We start from the raw sequence: 22,989 nt of genomic DNA, 5'->3' as shown, positions 1-22,989 counted from the left end.
GGGAATAATTTCCATATTTCGTTAGTCTTAGAAATTATTAGTCCATAATTAATAGTCTTGCTCTGTATTCCCTTAGGCACAGTAATTGTAACAGTGCCATTGAAGACCAAAATTTTGCTTTATTAAAATGAATAAAGGTAGAAAAAAAATTAAGCTTTATAGGTTTGGAATGAAGACTTTCATGGTTAAATTAATTGTGATAATATTTACGAGCATTTTAATTTACCCGATCACGATTATATATGAAAATATGTCAACTTTGATGCTGTAGTTCGATTACTGACTGTCACTTTTATAATTACAATACAAATTGTATAGGCTTTGCCTGGTTAGGTGCCATTTATTTTCGAATATAATATGGAGGAATAAAGAGAGATTAAAGAACATATAAATTTAAACGATGGGGGCGAAGAAAGAGGTAAGAGTCCGGAACCCGTCGAAAAAATAGATCGGCGGAGGGGTCCGGGTCCAGTGGACTCCCTTAAAAATATACACTATTTACAAGTCTGGTCCACTGTCCAGGATATTTTTGGTAGGAGATTTTTAAGCCAATGAAAATCGTAAGAGAAAACACGTTTGCTCTGACGTCAAAATGATGGAAAAAAAACGGTCCCCTAGATAGAGACGGAAATCGGCCGAGATAACCATTCCAAGTTCGAGGTATGAATTCCTGGTCTAATATATTGTTTGCGAATTGAAATAAAGCGGCATCTTCGACTCATTTTTTGAATCTAAAAGTAAAACTAAACCTCTAGACTAGTTCAAACTGATTAACAATGTAACACAATTACTATTTTGAAGTATGTTTACTGTTATAAGACATTTTATATGATAAAAATAAAAAATATTAAAAACCATTAAAATGTAATTTATGTTTTAAATTTTTATTTTTTTGATTTGCGGAAAATTTTCCGGAAACCTTTCTGGAATTTTTTCGGCATTTTATTTTTCCGGAAAATTAATAACTTTACTCCATTATATACTATACTTATTATTTTAATTCACTAGCGTAAGATGTTTTGAACTTATTTCATACTTTATTTTATCATACGGAAAATATTTGTAAATTAATTAATATTAATGTTATTTAATATACTATTATTATGGTTATTTAGTTAATAAATATTAATATTAGTTTTATTTAGTTAATCAATATTAAAATTTAGGTTGTTTAGTTAATAAATATTAATATTAAGGTTATTTAGTTAATGAATATTAATATTAAGGTTGTTTAGTTAATAAATATTAATATTAAAGTTATTTAGTTAATAAATATTAATATTAATGTTACTTAGTAAATAAATATTAATGTTAAGGTTATTTAGATAATAAATATTAATTTTAAGGTTATTTAGTTAATAAATATTAATATCAAGGTTGTTTAGTTAATAAATATTAATATTAAGGTTGTTTAGTTAATAAATATTAATATTAAGGTAGTTTAGCTAATAAATATTAATATTAATGTTATTTAGTTGATAAATATTAATATTAAGGTTATTTAGTTAATAAATATTAGTATTAAGGTTATTTAGTTAATAAATATTAATAATAAGGTTATTTAGTTAATAAATATTAATATTATGGTTGTTTAGTTAATAAATATTAATATTAAGGTTATTTAGTTAATTAATATTAATATTAAGGTTATTTAGTTAATAAATATTAATATTAAAGTTATTTAGTTAATAAATATTAATATTAATGTTATTCAGTAAATAAATATTAATATTAAGGTTATTTAGATAATAAATATTAATATTAAGGTTATTTAGTTAATAAATATTAATATCAAGGTTATTTAGTTAATAAATATTAATATTAAGGTTATTTAGTTAATAAATATTAATATTAAGGTTATTTAGTTAATAAATATTAATATTAAGGTTATTTAGTTAATAAATATTAATATTAAGGTTATTTAGTTAATAAATATTAATATTAAGGTTATTTAGTTAATAAATATTAATATTAAGGTTATTTAGTTAATAAATATTAATATTAAGGTTATTTAGTTAATAAATGATAATATTAGGTTATTTAGTTAATAAATATTAATACTAGGGTTATTTAGTTAATAAATATTAATATTAGGGTTATTTAGTTAATAAATATTAATATTAGGGTTATTTAGTTAATAAATATTAATATTAGGGTTATATAGTTAATAAATATTAATGTTATTTAATGAGTTAATAGTTATTGAATAGAAATTGGGTTTATCTTAAAGGAGTTTAAAACTAATTCGATTGTTTTTCAAAATCCAATTGTTCGAAAAGTTACGACGTTTTTGAACTCGGGGAAACGATCGAAAATAGCTCAAATTTTTAACTGGAGTTTCAAAGCGATATCTACGTATTTCAGTTTTGCGTCCATACGGCTTTACGATGGGTCTTTGGCAACCAACAGTGAAACATTACGGCGGTCTGGTCGATATTCAAGTAAGCATTCTCAATTGTTTACTTGACAGTAAATCAACTGCATTCGAAGGGTCATTTAATTGAGGGAACAATTCTTTTATTTTTGGTGGAGAAAATAAAAAATTAAGGAGTAGTTTTTAGGAGGGTTAATGAACGATAAGGTTTGAGTACGGAAATAATATATTAGATTTTAGGATAAAAGAAAATTAGTTTTTAGTACGGAAATAATATATTAGATTTTAGGAGGGAAAAAAGCATTAGTTTTAGGAATGATTATAAAGGATTAGTTTTTAGGAAAGATAATAAAGGGTTAGTTTTGACGAGATAAATAAAGGATTACTTTTTAGTACGGAAATAAAAGATTAGTTTTTAGGAAAGATAATAAAGGGTTAGTTTTGACGAGAGAAATAAAGGATTACTTATTAGTACGGAAATAAAAGATTAGTTTTTAGGAGATAAATAAAGGATTAGTCTTTAGGGTGGAAAATAAAGGAGTAGTCTTTAGGATGGATAATAAAGGATTAGTTTTTAGGAGGAAAATAAAGGGTATAAAATATTAGATTTTAGGAGGAAAATAAAGGGTATAAAATATTAGATTTTAGGAGGGAAAAAATATTTAGTTTTTAGGAGGGAGAATAATGGATTAGTTTTTACGAGGGAAAAATAATTAGTTTTTAGGAGGGAGAATAATGGATTAGTTTTTTCGAGGGAAAAATAATTAGTTTTTAGGAGGGAGAATAATGGATTAGTTTTTACGAGGGTAAAATAATTAGTTTTTAGGAGGGAGAATAATGGATTAGTTTTTACGAGGGTAAAATAATTAGTTTTTAGGAGGGAGAATAATGGATTAGTTTTTACGAGGGTAAAAGAATTAGTTTTTAGGAGGGAGAATAATGGATTAGTATTTAGGAGGGAGAATAATGGATAAGTTTTTAGCAGCGCCGGCCCTAGGGCGGTGCGAACGGTGCGACCGCACCGGGCGCCGTCATAGGTGGGGGCGCCGAAACGGGATCGGGACGACGGGACCAACAACTTTTGACCGCAAGACCGAAACGCCTGACCTCTCAATGAGATCTCGCACCACCAGAAAAACTTGCTGGGGCCGCTACTGGTTTTTAGGAGGATAATAAACGATTAGCTTTTAGAATGAAAATAACTCATTAGTTTTGGTGAGGCAAAATTAAGCATTAGTTTTTATGAGGGACAATAAAGGATTAGTTAATTGAAGATAAAATAAATGAGAGATAAGGGAGTGTGTATACCGATAAGGGGCACCTGCGGGCGGGGGAAACGGGCCCCTATAGGGGCCCCCTTTTGCGGCAATATTCGGCGGGGTCAAAAGGTTAGCTGATTTACGAGGTCAATAGGTTATCTGCCCCTATGGACACGATGCAAACAGCCGTTAAATAGGTGTGAAACGGACCCCCTATAGGGGCCCCCTTTTTGCGGCAATATTCGACAGGTCAAAAGGTCAATAGCTGGGGGCACCCCATTTTAGGGTCAATAGATGATTTACGATGTTACCCTCATAAAACCTGGGTCAATAGGTTATCTGCCCCTATGGACACGATGCAAACAGCCGTTAAATAAGGGTGAAACAGGCCCCTGTAGGGTCCCCCCATTTTGCGTACATTTTCGGCGGGGTCAAAAGGTTAGGTCAATAGGTTAGATGATTTACGATAGGTTATCTGCCTCTATTCCGCAGGTGGTGTGGACTGACACGATGTTATGCAAACAGCCGGCCAGTCATAGTTAATAGCTGGAGGCACCCCATTTTAGGTCAAAAGGTTAGCTGATTTACGATGTTAGGTCAATAGGTTATCTGCCCCTATGGACACGATGCAAACAGCCGTTAAATAGGTGTAAAACGGACCCCCTATAGGGGCCCCATTTTGCGTACATTTTCGGCAGGTCAATAGGTTAGGTCAATAGGTTAGATGATTTACGATAGGTTATCTGCCCCTATTCCGCAGGTGGTGTGGACTGACACGATGTTATGCAAACAGCCGGCCAGTCATAGTTAATAGCTGGAGGCACCCCATTTTAGGTCAAAAGGTTAGCTGATTTACGATGTTATAACCCATAAAACCCAAGGTGTTAACCCATTTTAGGTCAATAGGTTATCTATGGCGGTGACACGATGTTATGCAAATAGCCTACCCGTCATAGTGAATGTCGAGTTGGTTGGTTTTCGCCGACAAACACTTTCGGGCCCCTAAGGGTAGCGTAAAATAGCGGGCGGTCATCGGTAAAAGTGTTTTGGAAAAAAAAAGAGCAGAGTGTATACAAATTATAAGGTTTTATTTATACATTCAAAGTTACAGTACATTAAGCGGATGAAAACGTTTAAAGATAAAACAATTTATTTTTAATATATTTATGGTTGGTAGATACCATATTAAACAAATTGTAAAAGTTAAATACACAAAACATATTTTGGTTGGCCACTGTTTCTTTAAAATCGTCAATAATTTTAAATGCTGTTACGTAATTGGACGCATAGCGGACAACGGTATCATACCTTTCATGTTCATCCGATAGAAAAAAATTGTTGGGTGCACATGGTTCTTTATACAATATTTCGTAAATTTTACGATAATTATCGGTTATAACGTAACCCATTAATTCAAAGAGTTTTTGGTTCACTTTAAGGAGTTGAATGTGCGAATTAATGAAATATTTGAGTCGGTCCAATTCTCGAGTTTCCGGCGCTTTGATTACGACCGACGCTTCGGATATCGTACTTTGCAAGGTTAATTCTTTTTGGTCAGACATGGCGGCGGTCACTAGCGCGTCTGATAACGGGAACGGTGATCGAAAGGGCAGCCTTTGTGGATCATTTATTTGTTCCCAGTGGCCGTATAAATCATCCCAGGCGCGCGAAGACATTTCAAAGGCCTGGTGTGTGATTTTATTGCATAGAGCTACAGATATATCGAGCTCAGACGTAAAACCCGTAGTAACGAAAAGCTCGGATGAAAGTGAATACCGAGGTTTAACTTTCCGCTGAGTCGGATCAAATTTAGACATTTTAGTGGGCCCAGGAACGTTATCTACACAGCTTCGTTTAGACATGATGCTCGAGAAACGGTTTGTAGTGTACTGCCGATGGATGACGGGGATGAATCCCTTATATAGCGATAATAATTTGATGACGTAATCAGGATGATGTAATGGGTTGACTCAATGACTCACGCGATTAGTCAAATTTTGCGGTGTTATGTGTATAGCGACGGCCATATTGGTAAACCAAAGAGATAGAAATTCCACAAGTCCCATTAAAAGTAAAATCAACGCGATTAGTAATGCGTTTTTAGGATTGTTCGCGATAAGCCGACTAACGGGAGAGGCGGGGATAGAACCTTCCATACCGGAAGTTATCGTTAAACTAAATTTATCAATAAACCAAAAACGGGATTTAAACGTTATATATTTTATAAAAAACCAAATGACATACAAAGTATTAACTAAAATAAACAAATGACTAAAATATACAAAAAGAAATATTGACAAATAACTAATATATAGAAAGGAATTATTTACAAATGAAAAATACAAACGAGAAATGAAAAAAATATATACAATAATTAAGAGGATCTATTCCACATAGTTTATGGGGCTCCATAAAATTCTACGCGCAACAACATTCATTTATAACCATTTTTCAACAAAACGTTTGTCCCCAAAAAATATCTAACACTTTGAAACGTCTTTTTTAAAAAGTTTTTGAGTATATAACTCTTTTACCATGACCATCCTTCGACGCTTAAAAACAGCTGTGAAAACAATCGCTTTTTATAAACATTTCGGTGCACACTATTTTAACAATACCCGATTTGACGCGTCATGTTAAATTCAGGAGTCGCGCGTGGGTCTTAATTTGCATCGTAAAAAAGGTTAGGGTTGACACAAAAAAAGAGCCCCTAAACCATTTTCCCTTCAAAGAAAAAGACCGTAGGGGCCTACATTGTTCAATTAAGACTCGAGCGGCGTGGCCCCCAAAGGATTCCACCCTAAGGGTTTGGTGTCTAATAAAACAGCGGCTCGTAAAAAAAAATTGGGGCCGCTCGGAGAACAAGAAGGGCACAGTCAAAAAGTTTTTTTCGTATATTCATCCAGCTTTGTCAAAATAGCCAAAAGAGTTTTCTGCGGCTCTTTTGAAAAACAACCTTTGTCAGCGATAAAAGGATGAACCGCCACCATATTTATGGGGCTATCATTAAAGTAGCCATTGATCCACCCTTAAATTTAATAGGCTTAAAAAAACAGTGGGTCCATCTTTTAGAAAACAATCGAGTTTTATATAATAGAGTTTCGACTTAACGACGTGATATTATTTTTATACAGCCTCAAAAGATACGTATAAATAGAGCCCTATCGGCCAAAGAAACTTCACTAATCAGCGGAATTCTCAAGTTGGAAGTCGTTTTCTTATCGCCTAGAAAAAATGGATAGCGAAAGCTTATGTTGGTTTCTAGACGATTTGGAGGTAAATAGACCCTGGTCCGTACCGCAACTACTGCAATTTTATTACGGAATATGTTTATTTTTAAATTTAGACCCGGGGTTTGCACCAAATAAGTTACCCGCAATCTTTAGCCGTCTGAGTTTTAAATTAATTTTGACGGTTATTGAAATTTTTGAAACTGTTCAAGCTATCCCCCACGTTCCAGAAGCGTGCCAAACGGTAGCCGAACTCCGATTATTTAATCAAGCATTACCGCCTCGGTTAGGCGAAATTATTGAAGCTAGATATAATAAGCGGGAAAAAGAATTACTCGAACTCGAGTGGGATGCTATGTTGGGTGCCGAATATGACGAACCTGTGTTGGACTACCTGAAGAGTAAGTTTTTTTCTCGTACCGAAAAATATCTAAGAAATTAAAATATATATTTATTTTTTATAGACGCCCCTGAAATTGTCACGGTCGATGATGCTGAACCGCGTGAATCCGCCGAAATGGTGGACGACTATTTCAACGAACTACTTAACCAAAGCGGTTACGGGGAGGCGGAGGGAGATTTCCCAATTGTGGGGTATATTGAATTTGAGGACCCTAATTGCGTAATTTTGGGTCAGAATGAAAAACAGTTCCCGAACTTCAATATGACGGGAATTGAATTGGAAGCTGAAATATCTAATAATATAGCGGAAGGGCTTGCCAGGGTCACTGAACGGGTATTACGCGATGTAAACCCCGCTGACATGGTACAACTAGTAATACGTAGTTCGGCGCTGGGTGCGGCGCATCCCGATATAACCATTTCATTTAGGAGACGTGACCAAATTGATATCGAGGCCCTTCTCGACGAGGTATCCGAATCTATATATTCAGATGAGGAAGAAGCGTTTTTCCTGGCACCCGTTAATTTAACTTTTTCCATTGTCCGTCTCCCCCAAGGCGGTGGCTGTACGAAACGGAAACGACTAGAGACCTTTGCCCTGTTTTCTAGAAATAGACGAGCAATTGTCCGTATTGCGAACAGCGACTCAATCTGTCTCGCTAGAGCTCTTTGCGTCGGTGTGGCGCTGTGTAAATATCAGAATGAACCCGAAAACAAAAGACTAAAAACGGTCTATGAAACTTTGTCGCATACCAAAGAAAACAATGTGGCCCAGCGAGCCGAGGCGCTCCTCCTATGCTCCAAATCGGGTGTCCGACCGAATAAAGAATGCGCGTCGCCCGAGTCGATTAGAAAATTTAGAACGTATCTCAAAGAATACGATATTTTAATCTATCAAATTAAAAACAGCTGGCCGACCTTGGTGTACGATTCTAGAGTACGGGCAGGTATGGACAAAAAACGTATTGTACTTTTAAACGAGGGGGCGCATTTCAATCTAGTTAAAAAGCTGGCTCCCTTATTCGGGAAAGAAAAGTTTTGTTCAAAGTGTCTAGAGGGCTACAGACGAGATAGCACCCACGCGTGTTCAGACTATTGTTTCGCGTGCTGCAGGGCCATAAAATGTACCGGAGATATAATAAAATGTACCGACTGTTTACGTAAGTTTACGGGTGTCGATTGCTACGCTCATCATAAAATAAAATTAACATGCGATAAATTATCATTATGTCAAAATTTATTTCATTGCACGGAATGTTCGATTCTAATCGATTTGACTAAACGCGACGGCCAGCTGCATTCTTGTAACGAACAGTATTGTACCGTTTGTCGTAAGTTTTCCCCCTCTGGACATCAATGTTACATCCAAGTAATAAAAGACCCGCGACGCCCGTTACCCCGTTTCGATTCCAACGGTCAGCCTACGCAAATGTGGATATTTTACGATTTTGAAACGGTCCAAACCAAACGGCACCCCGATAAGAAAAACTGTTATATTCATCAACCCATTTTATGCGTGTCGGAAACTTATTGTGTCGCGTGTGTTGATACCCCCGACGTAGCATGCAGATTTTGCGGCGTTCGCCAACGACAATTTCTGGGGTCAGATTCCGCGCGAAACTTTTTCGAATATTTAAGAACACTGGCTCGGATAAGAAGAGTGACCGCGCTGGGACATAATGCCAGTAATTATGATACGCAACTCCTATTACAAGTTATAATGGAGAGTGCCGACTCGTTTGAGCCCGACCCGATAATAAATGGAACTCGCATCTTGCAACTGAAACTACACAATTTAACTCTATCGGATTCGTATAATTATATACCCATTCCTCTGTCGAAATTCGCGGATACGTTCGAGCTGGGCCGCGAATATACGAAAGATTTTTTCCCCCATTTTCTATTCAACGTAGTTGATAATAATTTTGACATTTACAAACCCGAACAAACAAACTACGTCTCGGAGAACTCGCTGCCCCCCTTGGAAGCTTACGGGGCCCAATATTTCACGGCGAAAGACCGCGAAAGTTTTAACAAATGGTACGCTCTCGAATCCGAAAAGAGTTCGGGATTTAATTACCTCGAAACGTTAAAACTCTATTGTTCTAGAGATACCCACATATTAGCTAAAGGTTGTTTAAAGTTTATGAAACTATTTCAAGACTTGTGCGAAGTTAATCCGTTTAGCGTGGGCGTGACTATCGCGTCAGTGTGTAGTTACGTGCTAAGGAAAAAATTTTTGGAGCCAGAAACGATTGGCATAATACCGGCTAATTTGTATCGGTTATCCGAGCCTCAATCCACCGAGGCTTTAGAATGGCTGGCTTGGGAAGCGCATGTCCGGAATGTTACCATCGTGTCAACGCTGAATGGTCGAGAACCGCGTGCTGGAAAAATTAAAATTGATGGTCTAATCGGTGAGAAAAACGCTCTACAATATCAGGGCTGTTGGTAAGTATTATTTTAAAAAGTTCGAAGAGACAAAATATAAACCGGTTTTTTTTCATTAAAGGTATCACGGTTGTAGGACTTGCTTCGGGGACTCTGTAAATAGGAACCAGCCATTATACGCTAACGCGAGCGATACCCTTAATACACGATTTTCCAACACGATGCGGACAACCAATAAACTTAAAGAAATGGGTTATACCGTCATTCAACAATGGGGGTGCGATTGGATTTTGGAAAAACAACAAAATCCAGCCATAAATGAATTTTTAAAAAATTCTAATTTTTCGGAAACTTTAACTGAACGTTTAGACCCGCGAGCCGCTTTTTTCGGGGGCAGAGTATCAGCCTTACGAACGTACTGTAACGTTGAAGGGACCGACGATAAAATATTCTACGTGGACATTTGCAGCCTGTACCCTTTTATAAACAAACGGTATTATATCGAAAAATATATATATATAACGAAAACAAATATTTAAGTGTGTTTTCCTTTTTATAGTGGCAAAGTCCCCGTTGGTCATCCGACAATTCTGCTCGGTAGCGATATTCCAGCCATTGACGATTTTGAGGGATTATTGTTATGTAACGTGCTCCCGCCAACCAATTTATTCCATCCTATTCTTCCGTATCGGACCGTTAACAAAAAGTTAACGTTTACCCTATGCCGGACGTGTGCCGATTTACGGTATCAGGGTGACTGCGAGCATTCTGACGACGAAAGAATGCTTAAAGGCGTTTGGGTAATCGACGAATTAAGATGGGCGGTAAATCGCGGATACAAAATTACAAAAAAAATTGAGGCCTGGTCATACACGGTGACGCAATACGATCCTGCAACGGACAGTGGAGGGATTTTTCGAGATTACGTTGACTGTTTCCTAAAAACCAAGGTGGAGGCGAGCGGCTGGCCGTCAGATTGTCAGACCCCCGAAGCCCAGGCTGAATACATTGCGGCTTTCGAACGTCATGAAGGGGTCAAATTGGACCCTACCAAAGTCTCCAAAAACGAAGGTCTTCGAGCCATCTCGAAATTAATGCTGAATTCCATGTGGGGGTCTGTATGGATTTTATTACCCCCCCCCCCCCCCATTGGGGTTATAAATCATATTAGGTAGCGTGATAGATATTAAAACTTTTTTTTTCCAGAAAACTCGGTCAGCGATCCATTGTGACCAAAACTGAAATCGTTCGCGAACCCAAAGTGTTCTTTGAACTGCTATCAAATCCGGAAATCAACGTAAAATCGGTTTTGACAGTCAACGATACGACTCTTCTAGTGAAATCAGCCCCCATCAAGGAAGCGGAAATCCCTCTAAAACATACAAATTGCGTGATTGCCGCTTATACAACCTGTCAAGCGAGATTAGTTTTATTAAAATATCTTGAAATAGTCGGAGAGAACGCGTTATATTTGGACACTGACGCCCTCCAGTACGTCTCGAAACAACCCCTTATAACTACGGGCCATTATTTGGGCGATATGGTCAGCGAGTTATCCGGTTATGGAAAGAATTCGTTTATTTACGAAGCCGCGTATGGCGGGCCAAAAAATTACTCGTTTTGGGTGAAAAATCCGGATACGGGCGAAAAATTTAACGTTACGAAAGTGAAAGGATTTCGAATTAATGTCGGTAATCAGCATATCATTAACGGCGAAAATTTAAAAACTATGCTAGGAGTGACTGACGAAGAAACTGAAATACCGGCGGCGTTTGCCGTGCCTCTGCCCAAACAAATCCGTCGACTTCCGGATCATACGCTCGTTAGCGTCGACTTGGAAAAAGCGTATAGACCCGTAATGGATAAAGTTCGGGTTTTATCGAATTACCGAACAGTTCCATTCGGATATAAAATACGCGCTTAAAAAAAAACCTTCGCTCTTATGCGGGCGAGCCGCGGGTCGAGAGGCGCCGGTCTCCGCGGGTCGCCGTCTCGGCGTTCGAGAGAGAGAGAGGCGCGCGCGTTCTCTCTCTCGATCCGCTATCCGCGCGCGTCGGTGGTCACGAGGGGGGTGTGTCTCTAGCGCGCCGGCCGCTTTCCACGTGGTAGGGGGGTGTGTCACGGGAAAACGTGTTTTGTTATTGTCAAAAATAAAAAATATTATATATAAAAACAAAATGTCCATTTTATTTCATTCTGGTTTCAGCTACGCGGTGATAATGTACCCTTTTTATCACAGTTGTAACATCATACTTTGCGGGCCTAGCCAAAGTGGTAAGACATATTTCGTAGAAAAACTGATTAAACATTTAAAACAAATGTTTGAACCTCAAATTGAAGAAATCCACTGGTTTTACGGCGAGGATCAGCCAGGATACGATAAACTTAAAAAATATAACGTTATATTTCATAAGGGTTTACCCGATCCTGACTTATTTGACGGCTCGAAACGGATACTGGCCGTTTTAGACGATTTAATGGGTGCGGGTCAAAAAGGAGAAGTTGCCCAGTTGTTCACCAAAGTCTCGCATCATCGTAATGTTAGCTTTATCTACATAAGTCAAAATTTATTTCATCAGGGTCGCGGGTGTCGCGAAATTTCCCTCAATGCGCACTACATACTTTTAACGAAAAATGTACGGGACAAAACACAGATTAATTGCTTGGCGCGCCAAATGGCCCCTGATAATTCCAACTTTGTTATCGAAGCGATTTCTGACGCGACTAAGGAACCAAACTCTTACGTATTGATCGACCTTCAGAAAGATTGCCCCGACTCACATCGGATCAGAACTAATATTTTCCCAGGCGAGCAAGTCTCGGTATACATTCCGAAATAATACTTTTCCGAGGGGTGGTTAGTTACCACACACCCCCCAGCGAGTCGAATTCATTCGATGTACAATGTCTCGACGAGTCAGGTCGCAAAAACATCTGCTCGAATCGATCGGCAAATTAAAGGGCGTTAAGAGACGTAATATTTTAATTAACGCCAATAAAGAGTTGATCGAAGCAATATCTGATTGCGTGTATAATACTCTTATCGGGAATATACGTCTAACCACGCGGCAAAAACTACGATTAAAAATACACCGTAAAACGTTACGCAAAATTGCCCAGAAAAAATTGGGCTGGCAAACTAAAAAACGAATATTATTAAATCAAAAAGGTGCCGGATTTTTCTCGTTTCTTCTGCCTATTGTGTCGTCGCTCGTGGGAGCCCTAACAGGTTGAACATAAAAAATGTTAAGGTACTCGAAAAAGATGACTTTAGCGCCGATTACGCCACCCCATCAACAACTCAAACCGGATATTGACACGGAAATGGCTGATATTTTAAAAAGCGAAGCGCTCGATGACAGGACCAAGTGGAAGATATACGAAGAGATGCTATTAAAAAAGCACGCTCGAAATAAACCGATTGAAAATAACGATACGCCCAGTTTCGATACATTAGTCAATCTGTTCCCGCTAGGATACAGAGCGAGCGCCCGAGCTATATTTAATCATTTGATTTCGGACAGCGGTCGACTGCGGTGGGACAGCCAGGGGCAGATTTTATTAGACGGTGAAATACAAACGGATTCTGATATTGTTGATTTAGTATATTATCTAATAAGTCCCCACGCGCCGAGACCCCAGAGTTGGTCAAAATTTAATAACCTGGTGGGTAAACTACGGAAAATCACCCCTCAAGCCTTCCCCACCACCACCCCATTACCGTCTACTTCGTTCGTAACAGCTTCCGCCCCCCCGGGCCCCCATCTTTCGCTCGCCTCCTCCAAACGAAAGAAAACTTTGCCGTCAGCGGTCGGGCCTAATTCTTTCGCGACACCTCGACAGTCACCGAAACTTTGGTCGCCTACTATTAAGAACCGTTTACGTAAAAAAAAAACGCCGAGTGCCAAAATTTTGAAATGGGAGAGTTACCGATAAACGTAACGACTAGACTCGATAAAATATATTTCGATTCTCGTAATCCAGCTAGCTACGGGGGTGTTGAAAAATTATACGATTCTGTCAAAGAGCTCGGAATATCTCGGGAGAATGTTGAAACGTTTTTGCAAACTCACGACGCCTATACGTTACATAGACCAGTTATTCGAAAATTCCAAAGACGAAGGATTCGTGTAGGAAACAGACTAGACCTCTATCAGACTGATTTGGCAGATATGCGCTCTTTAGCGAGCGACAATTCCGGATACACATTTATTCTTACTTGTATAGATTGCTTTTCGAGAGTGGCATTTGCCGTCCCCCTAAAACGTAAGACCGGCGCTGAGGTTGCCCGCGCCCTGAAAATAATTTTTAAAGAGCGGGGCAAGCCCCGCGCTATACAGTTCGACCGTGGGTTGGAGTACGTTAATTCGACTGTTTTAAAACTCCTAAAAGAGGAGGGCATTAGACATTACCATTCCGAAAATAGCGACGTTAAAGCCGCGATGGTAGAGCGTTTTAATAGGACCCTGAAACAGCGCATGTATCGTTTTTTTACTCATAAAAACACGCGACGCTATCTCGACGAGCTGCCCAATTTAATTCATTCGTATAACGCCAGTTATCATACTGCAATTAAAATGGCTCCCTTCGATGTAAACGACAAAAATATTCTTCAAGTTTATAGAAATATTTACAAACCAGGGCAGTCTCAGCCCGCCGCCCTCAAGCCCCGAAAATGCCGTATCAAAGTCGGCGATTACGTAAGGATTACCCGAACTGCCAGACCGTTTTTAAAAGGATACAGCGATCAAAATTGGAGCGCCGAAATATTTAAAGTTGTTTTCAAGAATACTAAAAGACCTCTTCAATTTAAGCTCGTTGATTTGGCTGACGAACCCATCACGGGATATTTTTATTTCAAAGAAATTCAACGAGTTATAAAACCGGAAGAATATACAATTGACAAAGTATTAAAGAAGCGACGCTCAAAGGGTAAAGTCGAATATTTCGTTTCTTGGTTAGGGTATCCGGCTACATTCAATTCTTGGGTTTCTGCTAAAGATGTCCGAAGCCTTTTACCTAACGATACCCAGTAATTCAAATCTCGAGATATTTCCGAATAATACGGTAGCCTGTTTCACGATAAAATTACCCGAACCTATCGAATTAAAGGGGGGGTGGGAAGTTGCGTTGGTGGAAATATTGTATCCCTTTTCGTTTTACAACGTGTTGCCCTATGACAATTACGTCTATTTCCGCGTTAATCCCGCCCAACATGGGGGACAGTCTGACCCTAAAATGGTCGGGACGATGCGAGAAATCCCTCCGGGGCATTACTTGAGTATAGACCATTTACTTAAAGTAGTAAACGACACCGCGCTATGCACCGCCGCTAATGTGTGTCTTACCCACGATCCGCTGAACGGACACGTGGCGCTGGTTGGAAAAAATATTACCCCCTATGGCGTATTTATGAGTGACGGACTGAGCAACACGCTAGGATTTGAAAGAACTAAAACTATCGCGGGCAGAAGCGAGAACCCGGCTCGCTTAAATTTCCACATTCCGCCCCAAATCTTCGTTTATTCCGATATCGTCGCTGATCAAGTGGTGGGCTCGTCGCTCGTCAAATTGTTAAGAATAATAGCGGTTGACGAATCAGCCCGATTTGGTACTCATATCGAGAAAACATACATTTCGCCGCATTACGTGCCCATTGAGAAGAAATACTTTGATACTATCCAAATAGATCTACGCGATGTTTATGGGAAACCAGCTCCTTTTGAGTTTGGCAATCTAACAGTAAAACTTAATTTGCGTCCAAGATGCCCTTAAGACACGTTCTTGAAAAAAGACGCTGCGTAGCGTGCCCGTACGCTCAATATTATGCCACTCAGGCGGGTGGCGCTATTCCCGACGTATACGTGGGATCGCCGTATCAGCGGGGGCACGGGCAATTCGGAAGCGGGTTTGGGAGTTTCTTCTCCGGCTTGTACAAGCTAGCGAAACCGTTTCTTTTACGGGGGGCGAAATTTTTGGGGGGCCAAGCCCTCTCCACGGGAAAACAAGTTTTGGCTGATGTCTCGACGGGGTCATCCATGCGTGAAGCTACCAAACGGCGCCTCACAGAAAAGTACGATGATCTCAAACAACAATACGGGACTGGGAAACGTAAACGCAAAACTAAAACAATTAAGAAAAGACCAAAACGCGGTGGAAAAAAATCATTAGTAGGCAGGAAACGAGCTAGAAAGGTCGTTGATATTTTCTCCTAAAATTATGGGTCATTGCGAAGCGTTAAAAAGTGAACTTGATATTTTTCAATCCGCGCCTATCCAAACGTCAATTGAGGGAGGAAAATGGACCACCTTCAAACCCATCTCGTCGCTGCGAGGCGATACCATCGAGTTTAATATTCCTGGAAGCGGGCACGAGTATATTGATTTACCGCTTACGTACCTACTTGTTAAAGCTAAAATCGTCGCCGATGACGCGGGCAAAAGTTTATTACCGTCGGATGTTGTAGGGGGGTGTAACAATTTTTTGCACACGCTATTTAATCACGCGGAAGTTTACCTTAACGGAACCTTACTGTCTCCGTCAGCTTGTTCGTACGCTTATCGGGCGTACATTGAAACTTTGTTAAATTTTGACAAGGGTGCCAAAGCGTCCCATTTAACAGGCGCGCTGTGGTACAAGGATACCCCCGGCGAAATGAATTCGGTCACTGCCAACGAGGGTTTTAAACAGCGGAAAGGATTCACGGATCAGTCGAAAGAAATAGATTTAATTGGTCCGCTGTTTCTTGACGCGCTCAATGTCGAAAAATATTTAATTAATGGCGTAGATTTACGTATTAAACTATCGCGAAGTAAAGCGAGTTTTGCGTTAATGGGTACGCCGAAGCCCGGGGTTGACTATAAAATTATCATTACGGACGCGAGCTTGTTGGTACGTCGTGTACAAATTGCACCCAAAATACTTATCGCTCACGAAAACGCCTTGTCACGAGCAGCAGCAAAGTACGCTTTTACTCGCACCGAAACTAAAATATTCACCATCAACTCGAATATCCGAAACACCGTTATTCCCAACGTATATTTGGGTACCCTCCCGGTTCGCTTGATTGTCGCGCTGGTGGATCACGAAGCCTACAATGGAACCCTGGCAAAAAACCCGTACGCTTTCGAACATCAAGATTTATCGAGTTTAGCTCTTTACGTGGATTCTGACGGTGTGGATTCGAAACCTATTACGCCAAACTACGACGCGGGACAATATATTCAAGCCTATCATACTTTATTCACGGGTAGCGGAATTCATTATAGAAACACCGGGATCGATATTTCCCGGGGAGATTATGCCGGGGGCTACGCTTTTTACGTCTTCGACATTTCAAACGACCATAGCGCGGGTGAGAGTCATTATTGGAACCCCTCCAGACAGGGACAGATGCGTTTGGAGCTTTCGTTCGCTAAACCAGTCCCGCAAACGTTAAGCTGCGTAGTTTTCGCCGAATTTCAAGCCAGCTTTAGCGTAGACAAAGATCGTAACGTTTCTATTGAAAACGTGTAATTATGCGCGGATCCGAGATTTTAAACATTTTGAGACGTACGCGCAATTTTATGGGCGTATTCGCTTCCGATTGTCTACCCTATAAGATTAATAGTTTTCCAGCGTCACTGGTTGTAAATCTGGACCCCCACGATGAACCCGGCAGCCATTGGGTCGCGATTTACCTTGATAAATTAAAACGGGCTTGGTATTTTGACTCTTTGGCGCTACGGCCCATTTTGCCAGCCATTAAACTTTTTTTAAAACAAAATTCGAGAAAAATCACGCCCACCAAGCGGCGACTTCAATCGACAACGAGCGTCATTTGCGGACATTATTGCGTGATTTATATACGTCACCGATCAAAACGTAGAAGTCACCAAAGCTTCTTTAAGGGTTTTTCACGAAGAGACGTCAACAATGATATAATGGCCACTAGAAAATTTAACAACCTGTTACGTCATCATAAACGGAGTATAAATTCCCGTCGCGCGACTATACCCCGTTTTTATTCCTAACTAAACCCTCAGTATCGTGTCGGTGGCATGGCGAGAATGGCCGTTGTCGAATTTGACTTTCTACTAGGAAAATCCGCCTCGCGCTCCGGCGGAGAGCCCCCCGACATTGTCGTGAAGGAACTAGCTATATCAACAGTATCGACCCCTCCCGCCGTTCAAGCTTGGACTTTCGAACAACCCTATCCAGTACAACAACTTCCGAACGCCATTAAAAGACAAAACGGCTGGGTGTCTAGGAACCTTCACGGTATTTGCTGGACCGCGGGGTATCTCCCCTATTATAAACTACCCGCCTGCCTTATATCAGCGGTATCGAGTGCGGATATGATTTTTACAAAAGGAGACGTAAAGTGTAAATTTTTAGCCGATTATACTGAGACCGCCATATACGATTTGGAAACTTTTGACTGTCCCCGAGCTGCGACTTTTGATACGCCCCCGCCAGTAAAATGTCTATTCCGACATCAAACTCTTAACACCCGACAACCGTGTTCTTTGGAACGAAGTCTACTTTTCGCCGAATGGATTACCCAGAACCGCGCTGAAATAGACAGTCAATTACGATGTCCATTTTAATTTTTTTTTGTATCACACTATAATATTTTTTTGACTCGTAAAAGAAAAATAATTTTTGTAATATATCATCTTATAAAATAAATATTTTTTATTATCTTATAAATCCGACTCGTTATTTCTCATTGCTCGCGTCATTTTTTTTAGATTACGTAATTAATAGTTCATTGTGTCCATTCATTCGCCCACGGTAGAAAAATATTATAAACGTATTTTAAAAATATTAAGTGTCAATTTATCCATGTAAAAATTATTTTATACGGTCACCTTTAAAAATAACAATGTATTCAATATAAAAACGTTTATTCACATTTTCTTTACAGCGGTTTTAATATTATGAATTTGATTAGTTTTACAATATTCTTGAAAATAAATCAGAGCAGCCATTTCCTTTTCAGTCGGCATTTTTAATTCGGCTGGCAGGTTAGATGTAGTTGGTTCGGTTGATTCCATTGTGGCACCGCGCTTTTTACATGCCACAATAAGTTCGTTAAGATAATCGATAATTTTATCATCTGACATTTCCTCGGCCTCCGTGTAATGGAGCGATTCACTCTCATCACAATCACACGCCAGATCCGAATCTTCTTTCATTGTATTACAAGATAAATGTGTCATTAAATGTTGTTTGAAACCTCTCACGGACCGGTATATTTCCGAGCATATCCCGCATTTCTTTGGTAGCCTAAGCGGAGACATCTTCCTCTTTCCCATAGCGGCTGGCTTATGAAAACCACAACGCATCTACGTAATCTTTACGTTTCATGGTGTAGATTACGTCATCTTTAGTGAGTCATTTTTATAGATTACGTCATTTTTATAGATTACGTCATTTTGGGGTTTAGACCCAGAAATATTATTCCGTAGCTCAAAGAGAATCGGGATGGCTAGTCACGAGGATCTCACCACCGTAACCGGTCGGCTAGAAACGTTCAAGCAATGGGACAACGTACACGTGAACAAGGAAGACTTGGCCCACGCAGGACTTTTCGCCGTAGACTCGGACGGCATAGTCGAATGCTACCTCTGCCACGGACAGTTAGGCAGTTGGGAATCCGGCGACGTACCCCAAACGGAACACGACAAATTTTATCCCAACTGTCCGTCACCCGCCGCTTTGGAGGGCCAAGATATCCCGCCATCCGAAAAATACATCTCCGGCGGAACCACAACCACCCCCGAGGGACCCGGCGACAACGTAACTCTTACCATCAAACGCCTCGAGGTAGAACATTTAATGAAAATGCTCGTAAAAACGCTAATTTCAGATGGTTCGTTTCAACCCTTTGAGTGAACTTTGGTATATACCCTACGAAGATCGACGTAATTACCATGATATAAATAAAATACATTTCCAAAGACGTATTTTCAATGTAAATCGTATTATACAACCTGTACTCGAAAAATATCTTAATAAAACCTTATAATTTGTATACACTCTGCTCTTTTTTTCCAAAACACTTTTACCGATGACCGCCCGCTATTTTACGCTACCCTTAGGGGGCCCGAAAGTGTTTGTCGGCGAAAACCAACCAACTCGACATTCACTATGACGGGTAGGCTGTTTGCATAACATCGTGTCACCGCCATAGATAACCTATTGACCTAAAATGGGTTAACACTTGGGTTTTATGGGTTATAACATCGTAAATCAGCTAACCTTTTGACCTAAAATGGGGTGCCTCCAGCTATTAACTATGACTGGCCGGCTGTTTGCATAACATCGTGTCAGTCCACACCACCTGCGGAATAGGGGCAGATAACCTATCGTAAATCATCTAACCTATTGACCTAACCTTTTGACCCCGCCGAAAATGTACGCAAAATGGGGCCCCTATAGGGGGTCCGTTTCACACCTATTTAACGGCTGTTTGCATCGTGTCCATAGGGGCAGATAACCTATTGACCCAGGTTTTATGAGGGTAACATCGTAAATCATCTATTGACCCTAAAATGGGGTGCCCCCAGCTATTGACCTTTTGACCTGTCGAATATTGCCGCAAAAAGGGGGCCCCTATAGGGGGTCCGTTTCACACCTATTTAACGGCTGTTTGCATCGTGTCCATAGGGGCAGATAACCTATTGACCTCGTAAATCAGCTAACCTTTTGACCCCGCCGAATATTGCCGCAAAAGGGGGCCCCTATAGGGGCCCGTTTCCCCCGCCCGCAGGTGCCCCTTATCGGTATACACACTCCCTTATCTCTTAAATGATTTTGTCAATTTTCACAAACTTTGTATGTCTGCAAGAGCCGGATCCTTCGAAAGGGGTTAAGGAATAGCAAGAACGCATTTAAGTGCACTGAGAAACTACGAGTCTGCCTTCCTAAGTCACTAACCTAGACTACGTCTTTTATAATGATTTTATCATATACACTACTGTTATAATGGATAACTTTGTTAATATGTGCCAATAACCGCCACGAATAGCCGATATGTACCCATATCAGTGCATCGCTATAAACAAGGACTAACGTTTGGAGAGAACACACTTTATTTTTCTTTGTAAATTATAATATATTATAATTATTTTTCTGTGAGAGCTATAGTGCAAAGTCCGTAAGTTGCGAAATTGTTGTTGCTGTGAGGGTGCTTTTATTTTATCTCCGCTAAAGTAACTGTGGTCGTCTAACGCCATCTACCAACTAGACAATGTTTAATTTCCGAGCCGTCAATGATTTAAAGTAGACGGGTTTACTCGTATGTTCTCAGTAACGATAAATATGTTCCCCAAAATACCACGTTTTTCGAATATTGTGCATATCACAGGTAAATAGTGGTAAATAATAGTAAATAATGGTAAATAGTGGTACATAATGGTAAATATAGTAAATAAAGGTAAATATAGTAAATTGTTTTAAATAACGGTAAATAATGGTAAATATAGTAAATAGTTTTAAATAACGGTAAATAATGGTAAATATAGTAAATCGTTTTAAATAATGGTAAATCTAGTAAATAATTTTAAATAACGGTAAATAATGGTAAATCTAGTAAATAACGTTAAATATAGTAAATAATGGTAAATATAGTAAATAATGGTAAATATAGTAAATAATGGTAAATCTATTAAATAATGGTAAATATAGTAAATAACGGTAAATCTATTAAATAAAGGTAAATATAGTAAATAACGGTAAATATAGTAAATAATGGTAAATATAGTAAATAATGGTAAATATAGGAAATAATGGTAAATCTATTAAATAATGGTAAATATAGTAAATAATGGTAAATCTATTAAATAAAGGTAAATATAGTAAATAATGGTAAATATAGTAAATAATGGTAAATATAGTAAATATTGGTAAATATAGGAAATAATGGTAAATCTATTAAATAATGGTAAATATAGTAAATAATGGTAAATATAGTAAATAATGGTATAATGAATATGTTAAATCAAGAACATCATTAAAAAAAGGAATATATAAACGTTTGGAATTATTAAACTTTATTTTCATTATTCTACAAGTCTGTTATAAATATTAAAGGTTTTACTCTATAAGTTTTAACTACTGTAAATAATTCATGGAAATATATTATTTACCTTTTACTATCATTATTTACCACTTTTCCAATTTTATACCATCACCTTACTTACCATTATTTACCACCTGAGAAATACCACTTCCGAAGCCTGGTAAATTGGGTAAACTGATCAATAATGTCAATCTGTAGTACGAACGTGGCCAGCTGGTAGCCGTGGAACTGTACGCTCCTTTCTACTTGGACTGGAAATATCCGCTGAAAAGGAAGAAGCTCTTCACGGTCAGTCTCGACTCGGACGGCGAGCGCCTCCAGATCCTCAACCCTTCCGGCAAAGAGGCCAAAATACGCTTTCTGGTAATTTACTCATTTCAACCACGAATATCGAACTGTATTAGCACGGCCAGCTTTGATCTCGCGCTATAGCAGCCAGCCCATTCGTTGAAGTTTCTATGTTAACGTACGAGCAAAGATATCTGTATGAGTTGAGCGCCCCTAGCGGAATATTCTTTTTAGAATAGTTTTTGCATTGAAGCCAGTAAAACAAAACGCCACGCTTTTTATAGCTGGCTCACGGAATTTCTGCGAAAGGGTTGGACGCTATAGCGAGAGATCAAAGTTGGCCGTGGTATAAGTAAACGGCAGCTTATGCAAATGACATAAACGTGAACGTCTACGTCCCCATTTTTTTGCAACTATAGGGAGAAACGTACACGTTCGTTTTTACTTCATTTTCGTCAATTGCTGAAACTGCGCATTAACACAACATCAGCGACGAGGTAGAATCCGCTCACACTAGTGTTTCCAACAGCCAACAGATCAGGTTATTTGGCTCTTAAAGTTCTGATATCTGAAGGTAATTAGTTAGCCAGACCATTGTAACACTTAAATATTATGGTAAAGTAATGGCGATTTTAAATTATGGTTAAGTTGTCTAGGGTTAATGAAGATAATTAGTTAGCCAGACCATTTTTCTGATTTCCCTTAGCCAGAAATCTGATCTCAAATTATATCTGTTAATCACGTCGTATCTTCGTGAACAATTGGTCTTTTTCAATGGAATCTTTTTCTTTGTACAATATCGACAGGACTCTACAACTTTCTCATTCGAATTTTTTTGTCTAGCACCTTCCTGCTAAAATGTTTTTTGTTTTTTTTTTTCAAAAACGTGAACATTTTTCCATTTTTCTGGATGTTTGGATTTGACATAATACCATAAAATTTTCGTAATTCTAGCTATTGTAGTTGTTGAGAAAAATG

At 38.9% G+C, this 22,989-nt stretch overlaps 2 protein-coding genes across 2 annotated transcripts in view; both read left to right on the top strand.

Annotated features, from left to right (window-relative positions):
- Positions 1-22,989, top strand: part of LOC149949804 (F-box only protein 31-like) — a 57,939-nt gene that overhangs the window by 2,159 nt on the left and 32,791 nt on the right. The window lies entirely within an intron of this gene.
- On the top strand, positions 6,207-11,776 carry LOC149949806 (uncharacterized). Its single transcript, XM_090169063.1, has 6 exons — positions 6,207-7,264; positions 7,328-8,950; positions 9,149-9,716; positions 9,778-10,149; positions 10,216-10,770; positions 10,863-11,776. Exons 1-6 carry the CDS (start codon positions 6,868-6,870, stop codon positions 11,578-11,580), a joined length of 4,233 nt encoding a protein of 1,410 aa, XP_090025189.1. The 5' UTR covers positions 6,207-6,867; the 3' UTR covers positions 11,581-11,776.

Source organism: Leiobunum rupestre, chromosome 3 (genome assembly GCF_980474605.1).
Source record: "Leiobunum rupestre chromosome 3, qqLeiRupe1.1.hap1, whole genome shotgun sequence".
NCBI lineage: Eukaryota > Metazoa > Arthropoda > Arachnida > Opiliones > Sclerosomatidae > Leiobunum > Leiobunum rupestre.
This window is presented reverse-complemented; position numbering and strand designations above follow the sequence as displayed.